General features: G+C 38.0%; 1 protein-coding gene across 1 annotated transcript; it reads left to right on the top strand.

Moving 5' to 3' along the window:
- The first annotated feature begins 3,946 nt into the window (after positions 1–3,946).
- On the top strand, positions 3,947–20,017 carry LOC122660234 (tetratricopeptide repeat protein SKI3-like). The gene is given in 22 exon segments (XM_043855454.1): positions 3,947–4,090; positions 4,224–4,436; positions 4,525–4,647; positions 4,813–4,896; positions 4,998–5,048; positions 5,725–5,817; positions 6,072–6,212; positions 6,313–6,393; positions 6,699–6,946; positions 7,045–7,216; positions 8,111–8,226; positions 8,328–8,385; positions 10,864–10,929; positions 11,111–11,323; positions 11,503–11,554; positions 11,768–12,141; positions 12,242–12,336; positions 16,304–16,546; positions 16,935–17,578; positions 18,807–19,010; positions 19,332–19,501; positions 19,503–20,017. Coding segments are annotated over 18 exon segments (3,021 nt in total). The 5' UTR covers positions 3,947–4,090; positions 4,224–4,436; positions 4,525–4,647; positions 4,813–4,896; positions 4,998–5,027; the 3' UTR covers positions 19,533–20,017.

Here is a 20,017-nt window from a genome sequence, read left to right as displayed (position 1 = left end):
ATATATATGGAAAATGGTTATCTGGGTTGGTCGAGGAGGGTACGCTAACATCTTCTTTCTCTATTTGTCTCTTGCTCAAATGAAATGACCCCACTACCCTCTTATGTATGAAATCATTCTGTCACACCTCATTGGTGTGCTCCTTTATGCCATTTGCTTAGAGAACCATCTTTCAAAATATATATTTTGAGAATGAGAGAGAGAGAGAGAGAGAGAGAGTAGTTTGTTGAATGAAAAAAAAGAAAAGAAATAGAATATGGTCCTTTTGGGGATGGTTTGCCATGCCACTTGTATAGGGGAATCTCCATGGCACGTGAAATGATTCGTCAGTAGGGGATCTACAATTTCTACATAGTTGGAGAGGAGAAAGAGTGTCAGTGTAGATCCACATAGTCAGAAAACCGAAAAGCATGGAAAGCAGCCCCACGTCATTTGCATGAGGATCGTTTTCCCATTACTTTTATAGTTACTTGTTTGCCAAGAAAAAATAAAGAAGATTCCTCTTTTAAATCTCAATATAAATTTTTCCCCTCCAAAAGTATGTGATTTAAAAAAAAAAGAGGGGGGGGTCGAGAATGTGTCCTATTCGAGCACTCCCATGTGTCGATCTCTCTCATTGACATAAAATTGTTTTCAAAAAAAATAAATATATATATATATATATATATATATATATTTTTATATTTTCTCCTCTTTTTCTTTATTTTGTACCTTTTTTGCTGCTTTTATAATTTTAAGAAGATGATTAATATATTGCTGGTATCATGCGTCCTCTTACATTCTTCTTGTTGACATGTGGGTCTCTTGTATATGAACCGTCCGATGTCCCCTCTTGTATTCCCATTGACTTAGCATAAGAGATTTTTATATGTCCTCTCTCATCATTAATGTTGTGAACCCTCTATTTTACCTTCCCTTTCCATTGAAATAAACTTTCCCTCTCTAGTCATACCAAAAATTTTTTGGGTAAAGTACACGTACCCCTGTAATGCACCCAATATTCCTCGTACCCCCCTAATGCACCAAATATTCCACGTACCACCCCTCAATATTTCACATACCACCCCTACTTTACCCCCCTAATGCCATTTAAGTCCACACCAAGTAGGGGTGCAAGTTTGGCCTTGTCGGCCCGAACCCGCCCTGGCCCACCTTGAGCCCGAATAGGGTTTGGGCTGAGATATTTGGCCCTGAGGGCGGGTCAGGGTTGGAAACTTCTGGCCCTGAGTTAGGGTCGTGTCGGGTCGGGTTAGGGATGAGGCCTCGATCTAAGCTTGGCCTGGCCCGGCCCGATCCTGATTTAAATTATACTATAAAATATATATTGATATAAATTATACATTATGAACTTTAAATTTCACCCACATCGTTTTATATAATATACTATATATGAAGACAATAAGTGTTATAATATAATTTATTATATTGTTATTTTATATAAAATTAATAAGTTCTTACCAGTCAATTCCAACCCATGCATTTCTTTTCCCCTCCCCATGATCAGGGCCAATTAGGGTCGGCCCGACCCGACCCTAAGGGCGGGTCAGGGTTGGATTTTTCTGGCCCTGAGTCGAGTGCGGTCGGGCTTGGGCCCAACTAAGGGGACTTAGGGTTGGGCTAGGGTTCTATAAAGCCCGGCCCAACCTGACCCTGTTGCAGTCTCTAACACTAAGTATTAAATACTAAAAAATGACCAAACTACCCTTTCTTCTACTTTTACACCACCAACTGAAGGTCAGAGCGTAAGTCCAGAGGCGGCAGTTATGAAGTTGACGAGCTCTGGCACCGATGTCAACGGTTCATTTACGAACTGGTTGGGGACTGAAGGTCAATAGATACCGGATTCCAGCACTTGAGAAGGGAAATTCGACAGGAATAAAGGGAGATTAGGAGAAGGAGAAGTAATTAATAGAGATTCGGGAAAGGCGATAAAGGGGTAGCCGTGGTGGACAAAGAATTGCGAGAGAGTGCTATAAAAATGAGATCTAAATCTCAAGCAAAACCTGGAAGCCATAGAACTCCTCCAAATATTCTTGGGGAAAAAATAGAATAATTGATCGGAAACCTAAGGTCCAAGAGGAGCTTGTGGAAGAAATTGAAAGCCCTAGAAAAAGAACAGGAGAGAAATAAAAAAATGATTTCACCTCCTCGCTGTGATTTCTCTAGAAAAGATCATAAGGATACAGTTTAGAATTATTTTAGGCTTTCAGCGTTTCAAAAAGTAGAGATTTTAATATTCAAACAGAGTTGGTTTCCTCTGTGTATGCCATCTTAATAATCGATCTACAATGGTGTCATAGATGTACATAATTAACTGATCATAATTCATAGGGCAATAGTTTGGATTCCGGATTCGGAAACACGAGACTCGTAGAATCTGGCAATGAAGGTGGAGGCCTTCCTGTCAATGTCAGATTCAGCAACCCAACAATCTTTGTCTTCGTCGCTGTGACGTACCCTTCTCATATTTACTGATTCGTCTCACATATCTTCGGATTCTCCGTCCCCTGACCTCCTCCCCTTACCTGCCTTGAACACTTTGAAGACGGAGAAGAGGGAAGAATACCTCCTCTCCCTTCCTTGACCTTGACCGTGCCTGCTGCTGTTGTTCCTTTCAGCCATTGCTCTCTGTCTCTCTGTCACACACACTCAAGAAGATGATGTACAAAGTGGTGATGGTGGGGTGGTGGGTATGTAAAAGAAGATTCATGATTTGGGGAAGATGAGGGCATTTTAGTCTTTTCAAAATTTAGCAAATAGGTCAGGACAATTAGGTCTTTTCAAATTTTAGAAAGGATAGAAGAAAGGGTAGTTTGGTTATTTTTTAGCATTTAATACTTGGTGTGGACTTAAATGACATTAGGGGGTAAAGTAGGGGTGGTACGTGGAATATTGAGGAGTGGTACGAGGAATATTGGGTGCATTAGGGGGTACGAGGAATATTGGGTGCATTACAGGGGGGTACGTGTACTTTACCTTTTTTTTTTTTACCTCTCTAGGTTATGTGATGCAATACCCTAGTGTATGCATTTTTTAATTTTCATGGTAGAAACAAAGAAAAAAAAAGATCGTACCCAATGCACAAGGCTCCTGCATTTTTTTTTTAATTTTTATGGGAAAGGCTAACGCATTTATGGTAGAAACAACCTAGTATATATTTATCCCTCTAAAAAAAGGTTCTACCTTTGAAATGACAAATTGCAACTAATTTTTTTTTTTTGTACAAAGTTTTCCTCCACCCATAGAGGACGATTCACCAACCATCCTAGGGTTTTGTATGTTTCAAAATACTCTCCCCAGACCATTCTCGTCTTAAATTTTGTTGCACCTCAAATACAGTACACCTCAAATACACCAAAAAATACAATAGACAATACAACTTAAGTACTTTTGTTTAAAACACTCCCCCAAGTTCATGTGGACCATCAGATGTACCTTTTTGGTGTACTTGACAATCTATTCTACTTGAGGGGATAAAGGTCCTCCCCGCCCTCTCCCATCCCCGCCGGTGAACACCCTCTATTTTTTGTTTTGGGTACTAAAAGTGCAACCGATTGTAAACAGCCAAAAATAATATGAGACCCGAGGGAATTCGCTTTTGAGCAAGAAAGTAACGGGAATCGAATGATTGGAATCACTGGAAGCTATTGAATGAAGAATGCATCAGTTGGGATTTGGGAATTGGCACTTGGGACCGGAGTTCCATTCTTTCTTCCAAATCTATGCGGGTGTAGAGGAATTGCCTTATTGGAACTCCCCAGTCCCCAGTTTCCCTCCATGACTTGGGCGTTGGTCTAAATAAAGCGCGCAGCAACGGTCTTCGGTCTGGGACTCTTGGGGTTTATCAGTCGAGATGACAGACACGGTCCCTTACGATCTCCAACTCCTTCAACTCATATTTTTCGAATTCTTATTTCCCACCTTATTACTCTTATCTCAATTTCGTTCTCTTCGACTCCTACCATTATTCCTTCTCTCATTTCATTTCTCGGTCTCACTTTTCTCTTTCCAGGAAGACGATGCTCGCCTGAGACAACTGCAAGAGGCTGTAGATTGCGACCCGAACAACCCTTCTCACCATTACGAGCTCGTACGCTTTCCACTACTTCGTTTTTATAGAATTGGAAGGTTTTCTAGTCATGAACAATGGCTCTGATTTCAAAAGTACTTTCTCTTTTCTCTTTCAATGATTGGTTTTCGATTTTCTTTGTTTATTGTCACAGGGGCTTTTCTTATGGAAGAAGGTGGAAGAGTCGAAGGAATTTAAGGAAAAAGCAGTGGAGCATTTTGTTATCTCCGCCAAGTTAAACCCTAACAATGGCGCTGCATTTCGCTTCTTAGGGCATTACTACAGCCGAGTGTCTGTCGATTCCCAAAGAGCTTCAAAATGCTACCAGAGAGCTGTGACTCTCAATCCTGATGATTTTGAAGCAGGGGTTTGTACCTTTACGGATTGAATTCAATGGGGGTGCGGTTTTTCTTTCCCATCGCTCTTGAATATTGACTGCATATTTTCTCGTACAGGAGGCTCTATGTGATTTGTTGGATGACGAAGGAAAAGAGAGCTTGGAGATTGTTGTCTGCCGAGAAGCTTCGGAGAAGTCGCCCCGAGCTTTTTGGGCTTTCCGGAGATTAGGTTACCTGCAGGTTTCTTATCTTTGCCTCTTCTTATATAACCTTTTTTTTTCTCCCTTTCTAAATTATACTTCTGTAAACATTGACCATTTCTTATTCTTGAGATTATTTTCCCTTCCCGTTATAACAAATTGGAAATTCACTTTAGTTGTTGTGTAATTCACCGATAACTCCCAGGTGCATCAAAAGAAATGGTCTGAAGCAGTACAGAGCCTTCAACATGCCATACGAGGCTACCCCACTTGTGCAGATTTGTGGGAAGTAAGTAGCGTGTTTATTGGGGAATTTTTTGTTCCATTTTTATACTGTTGTTTCCTTTTGGTTTGATGGGCATATTTTCATTGGCTTTTCATCCATTCCAGGCTTTGGGCCTAGCATATCAGCGACTGGGCATGTTTACAGCTGCTATAAAGGTAAGTTCATCTTCCTCATCATCATGTAGGAAAATGTGCTTTACAAGGTCTGTCAAGGAAACCTTGTCGGCAAATTTCACCTTATTTGACTCTTATGATGGAATTATATGGGCCTTGTGGCTGTTGGAACTATGGATAAGCATACCCTCTGGTATGATCACTTGTCAAGTTCGATGGTCGACCTCGGTCGAATGGTTCACAATGTTTTGGACTCTTCAGCTGTTATATCAATTTGTCCAGAGTTGATTGTCAACCATTTTTTGAGATTTCAGTATTCATGTGGCGAAATGCATTTGAGATTCCTCTTGCGTAGGTGTTATAGGGACAATATGTTCACAATATTCAGACACCAACTGAGCTGATCCAGCTGTATTTGACATGTTTCTTGTTATTGGGAGAGACAGTATTATCTCCTGAGTTTGATATGAAACTCAGAGATAGGACAGTCTTCCAGAGGTTGTAGGTGTGGTGGTTTAGTTATCGAAACCTGATAAAACCTGACATAGAATCCAAAATAATTATCGAGGACTTGGAGTTAAAAATTGTTAAATTTGTTTTAGCACCAAGAAACTTCCTAATTGATTGATTCATTGATGGAGAATTTTTTAATTACTGTAATCCATCATGAACTGACTCACTGGAGGGGTAATTGTTGCTTACAATGTTTCCTGAGCAGTCATATGGGCGAGCCATTGAATTGGAGGACTCAAGATTCTTCGCATTGGTTGAGGGTGGAAACATTTTATTGATGCTTGGCTCCTTCAGAAAAGTAAGATTATTTTCATCATTGTTCTTTTTTGATTTAGGGACTTGAATGTCGACTTGTTTTTTGGTTTGTTTTGGGGTGTATTACTATTTACTATTACTAGCTGTCAGCCAGCTGTAGAGCAGATGGAATGAACTTTTGTTTTTTGTATGGACTAAATTCTTCAGTTAGGGAGGGCTACATGGAAACTGAAGAGTTATCAAGCTACATTATAGTTGCATTTTTCTTTTCTGAACTAAATTTCTCTCCATCTCTAGGGAATTGAGCAGTTTCGACAGGCTTTAGAAATATCACCTCATGATGTTGCTGCACTCTATGGGCTCGCTTCCGGGCTGCTTGGTTTGTCTAAGGAATGTGTTCATTCTGGTGCATTTGGTTGGGGAACTGCATTATTGGAGGTTAGCCTTTAAGTGTAGTTGCTGTAAATACACCTTTCTCTATGAATTCCATTAATAAAAACCAATGAATTTGTAAATTTTGAAACTTCCTTGATTGTAGGAAGCATCTGAGATTGTGAAAACAAGTACATCCTTGGCTGGAAATAATGCCTCTTCCTGGAAATTGCATGGTGATATTCAGGTATAGTCATCGAAGGTGGTTTCCATATCTGTCCTCCAATCATTCTCACATTTTTGTGGAATGTTGTTCAGTACTTGCATGGCCCTTTTTCTTGCGATCCTCCCATCCCTTGATCTCATTTCAGGAGTACTCCTATGATACAGCGACTTGCTTGTTGCTTTTATTCATCACATATATTGCCACTAAAAAGTGGTTTCGGTGCCTGTTAATTTACTGGAATGTGCCATATAATATCTTAGTGTTTAAGTAATGCTATTTTTTGGAAGAACTTTCATTTGAAATAAGGTGTGTTTTCTCCATGCCAGATTACATATGCAAAATGTTTCCCATGGATGGAAGAAGGATTGAACTTTGAAACTGATGAGGAGGCTTTCAGAAATTCCATCCTTTCTTGGAAAAGGAAGTGTCTTTCAGCTGCAATATCTGCGAGTCATTCCTATCAGCGGTCTTTGCACTTGGCTCCATGGCAAGCTAACATCTATACTGACATTGCAATCTCTCTTGATCTCATTTGTTCTTTGGAGGAGAGGATTAAACCTGAACCAGATGCTTGGTAAAATGAAATCTTGCTTCACAGTGCACACCATTTTCAGTAGATTATTTCATATTTCCAGGCATAACTTACCTTAATTGACTGTTTTGATTCACCAGGCAGTTATCTGAGAAGATGTGCCTTGGTGGTTTACTACTTGAAGGAGACAACAATGATTTCTGGGTGGCTCTAGGTTGTTTATCCAACAACAATGCATTAAAACAACATGCTCTTGTCCGGGGATTGCAGTTGGATGTATCTCTTGCTGTTGCATGGGCATACCTTGGAAAAGTACTGTCTGGAATAATCTTTACTCATCTTCTCTGTTCTCAAGAGTTTATTGTCTATACAGTGACCTTATATAATGAACTTTAATCATTGTTTATTCTGCTCCTAGGAACTAAAACTGTAGCCTCATAAGTGCAGTGACTGATAATTTTGTTGGTTTGTAAGTCATCAACAGATACAAAAGAAGTTGTTGAAAATTTTGCTAATTAGTCACCTGTATATTTTTCAATACATTCTCCTCTTCAACCACATTGTAAAATGACTTAATTACCCTTACATGTAGAGGACTTTTTTTTTCTTCAATCGATTGAATATAGAAGACATTATTATGTTTACTAGGTTTAGGTGGAAGCTTAAGAGCCCTTGTGTCCAAACCTAAGACATAAATATTTGTGGAATTGCAGCTGGACAATAAAATTTTGAGTTGATGAGGAAGTCAACTTGTAAACTCTTAACTTATTTTAAGAAGGGGTTTTGTTATTGACACCCCTCAAGATGTCAAATAATTTGTAACCTTACTTTTTTGCCCTTTTAGTATAACCTATAAATTTTCCAACGAGGGTAAAAATTGTTATTTCACATGTATACTTGAAAAATGTGCATGACAATGACACCTTTTGATAATGACATCATGATTTGTCATTTTCAAATTAGTTTTCAAAAACCCTTTTATACCCTTAGCTTAAAGAACTTTTGGGAATAAAAAAAAAGGTTAATTAAAAGAAGGTGTCAAGTTCTAAATACACCTATAGAGTTGTCATTCAGACGCTCCCTTTTAAGAAACTGATTATTTAATTACTTGTCTTCAGAGCCTTGAAAATATCAACGAAGTTTTGATAGTAATTGCAGATATGACATTTCCTGAACTCTAGGTATCTGACTTGGTGTTTGTGACAGATTTACAGAAATGAGGGTGAGAAACAACTGGCGAAACAGGCATTTGATCGTGCTAGAAGCATAGATCCCTCACTTGCATTACCATGGGCAGGCATGTCTGTGGATATTCATGCTGGGTAAATGCTTCTTTCAATGTTGCAAATAAATATATAGTTTCATTAAGCTTCGTGGAGTGGAAACTTTTATACATTGAAAACCATTTGGAAATATGTTTTAGGGGTTACACACCAGATGAGGCTTATGAAAGCTGTCTACGGGCTGTTCAGATATTGCCTGTAAGTTTTCTATGCTTTAACTAGTCACCTTAATAATGAAATATCTTTCTGTGTGCTCTGCTTATTATTTTTATTTATTGTTACGTTGCTTATTTTCATTATGTGGGAATTACATATTTAGTGAAAGGAGTCATGTATCATGAATGTTATCTTGATGCTTATATTTTATCTGTTGTTCTGTTATACTCTAGTCAACAATCCATGTGTCAAGTTTCCAATCACTTGGGGTTGAACATGTCAGTCGTGTTCCATCATTACACTTTATTAACCCTTAGCATGAGGTTGAGACAATTGATTTTCACAATTCATTTCTTAAAGACTTTTCAATGCTGGCTGCCAGATTGATGCATCGACCCTCCTTTCCAGGCTTAGGACAGGCAGTCTGAAAGTCACTAGCAGTTTTTGGTCCTATAGTTGGCCTCTTTATTTTCCCTCCCAGTTAGGGATGTCCACTGTTTGGATTTTCACCAATCCTATGATGCAGTTGCTCTGCCTTGGCTGGATTGGAATGACTTCTTTTGGAGGCTTAAGCCAAGACACAACCGACCCAACCTGGTTTTCTGATCTAAAGGGGGTTGGTAGTTTACATAGGATGCAATCTTTTATTTTATTTTGGTGGCTAGATTGTTGGTAGTTCCTATATTAGATATGATTCCCTACATTATTTAGTTTCCATTTTGGTTGGGTTTCTATTATTACGTGGGGGAGTTTTTCGTTATATTGCTGTAATACGGTCAAGAAATCAGAATAGAATAAATGGAATTGAATGGATTGAAAGAGTGGTTTGAGTTGCTGTTGGCGTACGGTCTCTCTCTCACCCAAGGTTTTAGGTCTCGGTTTTGCCCCTGGTTTCTCCAGGCCACGAAACCGAGATCTCGGCAAGTTGGTGTATTTTTTCCTGTCTTGATTCGGGGTGGGTTTCGGTGTCCATATGGCCAAGATAGGTCCTGAAACTTGACATCCACCCTATTTTAGGCCTTCTAAACACAATGAAAACATTCGTTTTTACAAATTCAGACCCAAAATGGTACTTTGACTTCGGACCCTAGGTTGGTAGTCTACGACGTAGGTGAGCTCTACCCTAGGCTATTCCACATAATATTTAGAACACATAATTAAAGTAGAGGTGTAAAACAACTTAATTAAGCACTAGGGATTAAAAAACTTCAAACCATAAACCATTTACACATTAGGCATCATATTCATAATCATACATGGTGATGGTTTGACGGTTTGTTAATAATTGTTAGAAACTTGGAATGTGAAATAGATTAGATGATGTTGAAACTTGATGTTCTTGAGATGCAATGCAGCTCCCTCTCTTGATGTTGAAGCTTCAATCTTGACTCTCCAAGCTTTAATCTTGGAGGTGTTCTAATTTTCATCAATATATGAATCATTTTACTGGAGTTTTTAATGTTGGTGTAAGTTTATAATAACTCAGTGGTGTAGGATGGTCAACTATAGACAACTATGATCTTTGTAGGGATTTCAAGTGCCAACTGACCAGCTTTCGTATCCAGTTTCCACATGAGAGTGTCAGATACGCTTGGGATCTCTCCTTTTATTCAGTATGCAATCATTAATCACTCAAGTACTGATATACTGATATACATACACCTGATCCTATCGTATATGTGTATTTCTGTATCTATTATATGGGAATTGGGGATACACTTTAATATGACTAGTTTACCCTTTTATCATCTGTTGAGGGTTCATTTTACATTTAGATAAGATTACTGGAGCGAGTGTTGAACTAAATCAATGCACCAAAAAAGAACAAATTTTCAGGTATTTATATGATTGACTTGTAGAAATTATATAATTTGCAGTATTTGTTTATGGATTTTTAAGTGCTGGTGTAAATAGGTGCTCTGAGACTTAATCCTTGAAACATGTATGGTATTTTTAATAAATTTCTTATTGGATATAGAATATTCAGGTATTTGAAATTATGAATTCAGTCTTGTGGTATGCTGCGAATATTTACTCGAATATTGGGTAACTGTTGGTGACATAATTTGGACCAATGTGGATATGCATAAATTTGCTGTATTCAAGTATGTTTGCACTCCTAGATCTTTGAGTTAGCTTGATCATTTGGTAGATTAGGAGTGGGTTGATGTTTCTTAGTTACACACTGGAGGAGTTCTATTGGTCTTGCTGTCTCATAACAACAGTTGTTCATAAATGCTTGGTTTCATTGTAGTTGACTGTACCTCAAGAGAAAACAAAACTACTCATCAATTAACAACGGATTTGGGGGAGGGGAATATGGGAAGAAAAAACAATCTGAGTTGCCTGTTATTGATATGATTAGATCTCTCTCTCTCTCTCTCTCTGACACACACAAATGTACACACACACACACAAACACAAACACACGTTTTATTGGCACAGGAACTATTTCCAAATGAATGCAACATATTCTTGAATTTTTGGTGGAGTTGTACTTACAAATGTGTTCTGTAACAGCTTGCAGAGTTCCAGATTGGTCTTGGAAAGCTTGCTGCTCTTTCAGGCCACCTGTCATCTCCCCTAGTATGTCTATTTTCATATAATTTGTGCTGAAGTTAGGACATCTGGGGCCAAATTTCCTCTTTCTTTCATTAGAAGCTAAACTTTTTTTCCATCTTCTCTTGTGAAACAAATTTTGAATTGAAGGGATATTTGTGGTTGCTCCGAAAGTATGATTGAAACCTGCAGGTAATTGCTGTTACAGGTTTTTGGAGCCATCTGCCAGGCTGTGCAACATGCACCTCACTGTCCTGAGTCACATAATCTAAATGGGCTGGTTTGTGAGGCGAGGTCGGATTATCAGTCTGCTGTTGCTGCTTATAGGCTAGCTCGATTAACCATCAGTACTTCTACCAGAATGGGACCAGACTCCCTCTTCTGTGATATTTCCATTAATCTGGCTAGGTCACTGTTTTTGGTAAACAAATTTGCTCAACATTATCATTATCTGTTTCTGGATGTCCGTAGGGGATCAATGAACTTAGATCTTCTTGATTCCAATTAGAGTGATTATAAAATCTCAAATTTGTTAAATTTAATCACATCCATGTTTTTGGGGCATTCTTTATTCAATTGAACTGTTTCTGTTTGGTGTAGGCAGGGAATGCTCTTGACGCTGCTCAAGAATGTGAGCTTCTGAAGAAAGAAGGTGTGGATTGCAAACCATAATATTTCATGCTTGTTTGCATTATGTTTGGTGAATATATATATATTTATGCAAGCAGGCATGTGCATGCACACACTCATAAAAGGTCTCTTTTTTAGTTTAATTACATGGAGGGATTAAGTAAATGGGACAATTCCTAAACCACTCTGTACCTCATTTTGCTGATGCTCATTATGTATTCTGTCAATGTTCTAGGTTTGCTTGATAGCCGGGGCTTGCAGGTGTATGCCATCTCTTTATGGAAACTTGGCAAGAATGACCTGGCCCTTTCTATGGCGAGAAGCTTAGCTGCAAGTGTTTCTACTATGGAAAGTACAGCTGGTGCTACCTCCATTAGTTTGATCTTTAAATTGCTCTACCACATCTCGGGGATAGAATCTGCAGTAACAAGCATCCTGAAAATGCCAAGGGAACTATTGCAGAGTTCAAAAATCAGTTTTATTGTCTCTGCAATTCATGCTCTAGACCATAGTGGCAGACTGGAGTCAACTGTTTCAATTACACGACGTTTTGTTACATCTCATGAGGAGATTACTGGAATGCACTCTTTAATTGCCTTAAGCAAACTAGTATGCTTCTCATGCCAAATCATTTCGTGCCTATGTGGGTTTAAGTTGGATTCGTGGAATATTGAGTGTGAGGATATTATTTCAACTATGGGTTTTGTAGGTCAAACATGGATCAGAACTGAACCTGGATAATCAGAGTAGAGTCAATCACCTCAAAAAAGTTCTTCATATGTACCCTAACAGCAGTTTAATAAGGTAAATTTATTTTCCAACCGGAACAATATAATTTAATGTACAAATTTCAGTTTGGTTGTTATTATGTACTCAAACTGCCTGCTGCCAGTTATCCTGGTTGCTTCACTTTTTTGTATCAAACCTGTGCTTATAAGAACTTAATTTGAAGTTTTTCTGTGAATTCAGTCTTCTATGTCATCTTATGGTCTAAATTGTTTCATTGTCTACCCCTATTGTTACTTTTGTTACCTATGACAAGAAGTATCTGATGGGTTTCTAGAAGCCTAAGGGATTAGGTCCAGAAACTTGATTTAAAACAAGATGATGTAGATAAGTCACTTGGAGGGCTTATTTTAGTGGAAATAAAACTTGGGTTGGGTTGTATATGTGTTGGGACTTTGATCCCATGGGTTTATTTTGTAATTGGCAAATTTAATGAGCCAAAAATATGGGTAGAAAGTAGGAAAACGGGATTAGGTCCAGAAACTTGATTTAAAACAAGATGATGTAGATAAGTCACTTGGAGGGCTTATTTTAGTGGAAATAAAACTTGGGTTGGGTTGTATATGTGTTGGGACTTTGATCCCATGGGTTTATTTTGTAATTGGCAAATTTAATGAGCCAAAAATATGGGTAGAAAGTAGGAAAACGGGATTAGGTCCAGAAACTTGATTTAAAACAAGATGATGTAGATAAGTCACTTGGAGGGCTTATTTTAGTGGAAATAAAACTTGGGTTGGGTTGTATATGTGTTGGGACTTTGATCCCATGGGTTTATTTTGTAATTGGCAAATTTAATGAGCCAAAAATATGGGTAGAAAGTAGGAAAACGGGATTTACTTCGTTAGTTTAGTTAGAGTCCTATTTTGAGTCTATTTTCTTTATTATTTCACTTTCCTAGTCAATTTAGGATACCTTATTAGTTAAAGATTGAGTTAGGCCTTTTCTTTTTAGTGCCTAAGTCTATTTTTGAGTTTTCTATACAAGTTTGTAAGGGAGGCAAGCATTGTACACGAATTTGATTAATGAAATATTGGCTTAAGCCTTTGTGAAAATCCTGAGATAGGAAGGTGAGATGCCCAGGCTTAGATAGCCAACCCCAACCTTCCCCCATCCCCTTCCATTGGTTCTTGAATCCAAACCATAATTTTGTACAAATCGATTTCAAGAGTGCTGCAAGCTGCTAGGATTTCTTTCAACTGATTGTCACATCGATTTCTGGAAGATTACCACATCAAGATCATTGCTACTTCAATAGGTTACAAATTTGTGGGTTTTTATTTGGTATTTCAACCAAGGAAATTGTTCCCTCATTTGGGTTTCCATTGTTCTCTTGGTTCCCTCATATGATTTCTTGTTTATTGGAGGGTTTTCTATTTGACCCTACCTGGGATTATACCTATTCTGGTTCTAGTCTTGCATTATTTAGTTGATGTAGATCGAAGCATGAAAAAGACCCCCCAAAAAAAAGTTACTGTTCAAGCGAAAGCGACACTGTTCATGTGAACAGTGATTTGGGAGCTGATATGAACTGCTGGCTTAGGGGAGTTGATTTTTGGTGTTATTTTTATTACTAGATAATTATTTAGTTTCCTATTTGAGTTGTAATCCTAATTGGGAATCCTAGTTCTGTTAGGAAAATTAGTTAGAGTCTAGTTTCTGTTTTATAGGTTTTATTAATTAGTTTCTTACTTAGATTAGGACTGGGTTGTTTTTATTATAAATACATGTATATGGCTGAACAGAAAAAGAGACAGATTAAAGAGAAAAGAACTATTGATGAAGCTGTGAAATGCTGCAACAGTGAGATACCGTGGGTGAGAACCCCTGGGTGAGAGGATGATGGGCTGAGATAGCTGATCCTATTCCCCCTTCTATGTCCCTTTCTTCTTCTTTCACATGTAAACAGAAAATAGCAATAAAAGAGTTTTAGTTATTTAATTTTGTTCTTTTTATTGTATTGATCCTACTGCAATCGATCTCCCACTGGTTTCCCCTGGTTCGAGGTCGACTTTGCATTACAAGAATTGCAGTGATTTGATAATGACTTCAATTAAAGAATGAACAGTAAACAAAGATCAGAATTTCAGATGCACTTCAGAATTTAAAGGAATACTCTACTCTATTAATAGAACAGAATTTCAAATGCACTTCAGAATTTAAAGGAATACTCTACTCTATTAATTGAACTGAATAACAGAATCTGGAACCAATCCAACGGTCAGATTCAAAGTTATAGAAGAATCCTAGTTGGATTTGGACTGTTCTAGAACCAAGAACCAATAACAGAATATGGACTGAACTCAGAACAACATACAGAAATAAGTAGATTAAGAACAGCAGGAGCAAAAGTCAGTTCTAAACAACGGAACAATTTTCTGGTTTACGAGTTGAAAACAGTGACCAACTTTATTCAACTAGTAAAAACTGTGGGTGGGGGGGGGGGGCGCTCTTGATGCAGGTCCAAGCATTAGAAAGAAGAAGCCTTGACTTGGCTGTTTTGTGTTGGAGCCGGTTCTTTTTTTTTTCTATACTTAGTTTTTTTTGAGCTCTTAGATTGAACCGGTCCAACCAGTGGTTCAATTTAAGTGACTCTTTCCTATTGGCTCTTGGAGCATCTTCTTTTAATTTTATTTAAACTTTGTTTTAACCTTCCCCCTCCACGATTTTAAGAGGGTGGACTTGTTTTATGACTAGGATTGTAAGTAGGACTCAGATTTGGGATTCCTAATCCAGATCTGAATATCTGTAAGGCCTTTTGGCCCCTTTTTATTACTATAAATACAACTATCGTGGGCAGGCCCCCCCACTGTTTTCTGCAATCAAAACTTCCTGCTTTCAAGCTGTGTTTGCTGCCATTGTGCTGTTGCCTCTTCTCCTCCGCTAGCTCTTACATCCTTGTGGATCTCAAGGTGGTGAAGGGTAGGTGGACTCCTGCGACTCCTTGCATTGTGAAGATCAGGAGGTCCTTTCAAATCATTCAAGCTGCTGCCATTACAGTGAGTTGAACCTGTTTTACTTTAATCTTCTTCTACATAGACCTGATCTACAGTCATTTCTCCCATCAAACCGAATTCTCTATTAAACCTGCAACCCGATTCTGCCCAACTGCAGAATTTTAAAACCCCTCCAAACCCTAACCCTTTTATGTCATTAAGGCCTCCTAAACCTGCATATTAAAACCCTATAAGTCTCTTTCCCAAAATCCACTCCTAAACCCTAGATCCTGAAAACACTCCATTTTTACAAGGCCTCTAACCCAAAACCCTAGATTTCCAACTTCTTCCAATTCAATCCAAACCTACACCAATAGACTCCTAAAAACCTGCACATTATTCCCCAATAAAACCCTAACTCGAAACCCTAATCCTAACCCTAATTCTGCCCTAATTTAGCCTAATCTGTCCCATTCGGCCAGCCTTGTTAGGTAACCCTATTCCCCTGGTTCCTAGTGGGACTTCTCCTACCTAGGACTACATCAGCTCTAGGCCTTACGTTGTTTATGTAGAAACTGAAATAGGAAAGAAGAAAGTAAAACAAACATAGGGAACTCTATCCAAAGTAGGAATAGGTGTCCCACATTAGTAAAACTCTATCTTATCTAATTAGTTGGAATAATTGTCCCACATGACTAAAGCTCTATCCAAAGTAGGATGAAGAGTTATATTAATCAAGACTCTATCCAAAGACCTTAAAAAGAGGCTGAGAATTACTCAGAAATTCCATCCTTTACAAAATTCTATTCATTATGAAATGGGAATGCGTTGTGGAGGCCAACTCTGTGCTACTTTTTAGGCTTTTGTATGTTCATCTATAGTTATTAAACCAGTCATCTGTTTGTTACTGGCTGATGGACCCAATGATGGGACATCCCTACTTCCAAATGGTGGATGTAAAATTGGTAATTTATCTTTGGTATATTCTTGTTTACTTTAGTGGATATATCATATATTCCTTTGTTTTTCTAATTGTATTTTTCTGCTTGTAGGAATGAACTTGGTCATCTTTTGGTATCCAGTAAAAAATGGAAAGATACGCATACAGTTACTAGATGTGTCGTCATAGACCCTCCTGGTCGCACAAGTGTGGAGGCTTCAAACTCGGCATACAAGATTCTAGGTGCTGCTGCAATTGCATGCTATGCCTGTGGTACGACCAACCAAAAGTTCTCCTTCCCTACGTGTAAAGACCAGTTCATGCATGAAGGACAGGCAACCAAACAAATGCAGAAGTATTATAGCTTACTTCATTAAGTGTCTTAGAAAAATTACTTGTGATATTTGATTAAAACTTGAACAGTACTTGTTGCTTTAATTTCACATAATTATGCATAAATAATGAAAATGATGTATATTTGTTCTTCCTTCATTTAAAAAAAATAATAATTTCATGATGCTAGGTGTTTGTGTAATAACAATAAGCTAATCTTTGTGCTTTCAATTTTTGTCAAGTTTTTACCCTTGACAATTTTCTATATTCGTGAGATTTGTTATGGAAAGCCAATATTTAGGTTATAAAATCTGCCGAAAACTAAGATTCCAGTTTGTGTTCTAAGCTAGTCTGCTTGCACTTCTTCAGTTAAAAAACTAATCCCTTTTCTTACCCTTTATGGTGGGCAGATGGTTACATCAAGAACCATGGAACCATAACGCACGGTTCTTGCTTCTACTTAATGCTCTACAGAAGGCTCGTGAGGAGAGATTTCCTCAGCATCTTTGTGGTACACTTGAACGGCTACTGTCAGCTGCTCTCTTGGATGAAGTATACTCAAAGAAAGATGTCTCTCATCAATATCAAAAGTTCCAACTTCTCCTTTGTGCTTCTGAGATCAGTTTCCAAGCTGGGGACCACTTTGGATGCATCAACCATGCTACAAATGCATCAAGGCTTGTGCTTCCTGATGGAATTCTCTTTTTTGCACATCTGCTACTGTGCCGTGCCTATGCAGTTCAAGAGGATTTATCGAGACTGCAGGATGAGTATACGAAATGCTTGCAGCTCAAGACTGATTATCAAATTGGTTGGGTATGCCTTAAATTTCTAGTATCTAGATACAAACTCCAGATTGATTCGAATGCCATAGACTTGAACTTCGAAGAGTGCTTCAAAGAGAGCGAGAGTACCTCAAATCTGTGGATGGCCATCTTTGAGTTAGTAAGAGGTCAAATTTCCATACGGGATCATGATTATCTTTCTGCTCAAGAGGCTTTTGCACGTGCTTGTTCATTGGCAAGAGCAGACAGTTGTGTCCATCTTTGTCATGGTATGTATCTAATCATGGATTTTCTGTTATTGGTGATGCTTTATATTTTATTTTCTATGTACTTTTTGAATAATAAACTCCTTGCTTATGTTTAATTAGAATCTATATTTTTTTAATTTGCTTTTACTAAAAAGAAATTAAAAAATATAGAATGTTGGTTTAAATAAAAAAGAAAGAAATCAGAAACTTAGATCTGGCACATATTTCACTTAAATAGGTTGCATTTTTTATTTTTATATTGGTGATATTCTTGCTAAATGAAGTAAACTAGGGTGCATTTTTTATTTTTATATTATTATCATATTGTTATTAAAAGACAAAAGGGATATAAGTCTAGCGGAATAGATGGGGACTGCAGTTCTTGCACCCCATTTCTGCCATGTGAAATGCCAACTGTACAAATCTGGACTGTTGAATGGGAAGAGGATATATATTGGTCAAATGTCAAATTTGAGGTCGCAATTTAATTATATGGCCCACACTATATTGCACATTTTCCTTTGTATTTTCAATGGTTAGAACTTTTAAAAGAATTGTGTTTTTTTTGCCATCTTTCTTTGCTTTATTTTGCAACTGGGCAAAGCCAGGTTGGACTCAAAATTTGATACATTAGTTGGGGAAGGTGGAGCCTCCAATAAAATTTGGGGCCCACCTGACATGCCAGGTGGGAGATAAAGTTTTGGTAGAACTGCACTAACATGCAAGTCTGTTGGATCTGCACTCACTTGCGCTTTTTATAATATTGACTTATCTTTTGGGGGGAAGACAATCGTCTGTTGGTAGGTTCTCATTTTTTTGTTCAAAACGTCTTTGTGCTGACTGAAATGTGAACTATTTATATGATGGCAATACTATGACATTGTTCTGCAAAAATATTGTAATTATGATATTCCTTTACAATCTTGTTTTGATCTGTGGAAATAGAAACATTTCAGTAAATTTTGTCCGGTGTACTCGTCAACTTTTAGCACCATTTTAGAGATGTACTCTTCTATGTGTTTACAGATAGGTGGAAAGTACCCAAATACAAAAACTATATAATTCCATTCTTTTCATATTCTCCAACTTTTTTTTTTCACTTACGGATCTTAATTGCTGTTTTTTCTTTTGGTACTTACATATCAGGGTTGGCACCTGCCTTGAGAATCTCGTAACAAAAAGATGATTTGCTTTCTCAAATAGCTTTTTTCTCCCCCTTTGTTACTAAACTCGAGTTCGGCTTCAACAGGGGCCATTTGTATGGAGCTTGCCAGGCAAGGGTACGGTTTCCAGTTCTTATCGGTTGCAGCAAGCAGTCTCAGAAAAGCTCAAGGGTGCTCTGTCATTCCTCTCCCTATTGTATCTGCAGTGTTGGCTCAAGCAGAAGCAAGCCTTGGCTCCAAAGCAAAATGGGAGAAAAACATCCGTCTTGAATGGTTTTCTTGGCCACCAGGTTTCATTTCATCTTACTTACGCACATATAATATATAGTTCGATGGATTATGGAGACATCAACTTCCATTTGATCTGTACTAAATTAATTTTCCCTATGGAAATCCCATAACCTAAAAATTAGCTATGGCCAAACCTATTTAATCATCAAATTGAGGGTGTTTGTTGAAGTGTTGAGTTTGTTTGATTGTTGCTGTTTTGGGTTGAACTCAACTGGACATGATGTAAAATACAGAATATGGGACATGGTCAGGATCTCTTTTTCACTCCCACAGTTTTTAGTTTATTGGCCTTATCTGATTCTTTTTGTTTTTTTCTGCAGAGATGAGACCAGCAGAATTGTATTTTCAAATGTATTTGCTTGCAAGGCAACTGAAAGATGGTTCTGATTCTGCATCAAATGTGGAGTCCTATCAGAGTCCGAAGAGATGGGTTCTCCGAGCAATACATTTGAACCCATCCTGTTTACGATACTGGAAGGTTTTGCTGAAGTTGGAGTGACTGCCCTAGTTTCTGGTACTAATTTTACTGGTTATTCATCGTACCCTTATTTTAACTTGAGTGGATTTGTCTTGGAAGCTTTTCAGGCATGTGTAACATTCCACCAACGATTTGTCCCACCGGGAAAATATCTAAGAGCTCATTATCAACTAGCAAGTAGCAGATCAGAACATAGATTTCAAGTAGAGTTGGATCATGTCCTGGTCATTTGTACCATACGTTTACATATTATGCCTTGAACGTCTGTCCCAATTGTCTAACATTACATGAAATATACTTTGTAACTCAAGCTGTTCAAGTTAGGCTTCGGGTTAGGGTTAAGAGTAATTGAACTACTCCAGTTACTCCCAAGGTTTTGATATCTTTGTGACTTGGTTTTGGATTTTCGTAGGCAAGTGTCGAGTAGTGAGCTTGTATATGCTGTTTTCATTTGCTCTGTCTGATGTTGTGTTCTTTTTTAGTCTTGCTTTCTACCCAAGTAAATTATGGCAAGTCTTTCCTTCTCTC

Source organism: Telopea speciosissima, chromosome 4 (genome assembly GCF_018873765.1).
Source record: "Telopea speciosissima isolate NSW1024214 ecotype Mountain lineage chromosome 4, Tspe_v1, whole genome shotgun sequence".
NCBI lineage: Eukaryota > Viridiplantae > Streptophyta > Magnoliopsida > Proteales > Proteaceae > Telopea > Telopea speciosissima.
Note: the sequence above shows the minus strand (reverse complement) of the source record. Positions and strands in the feature narration are given on the sequence as shown.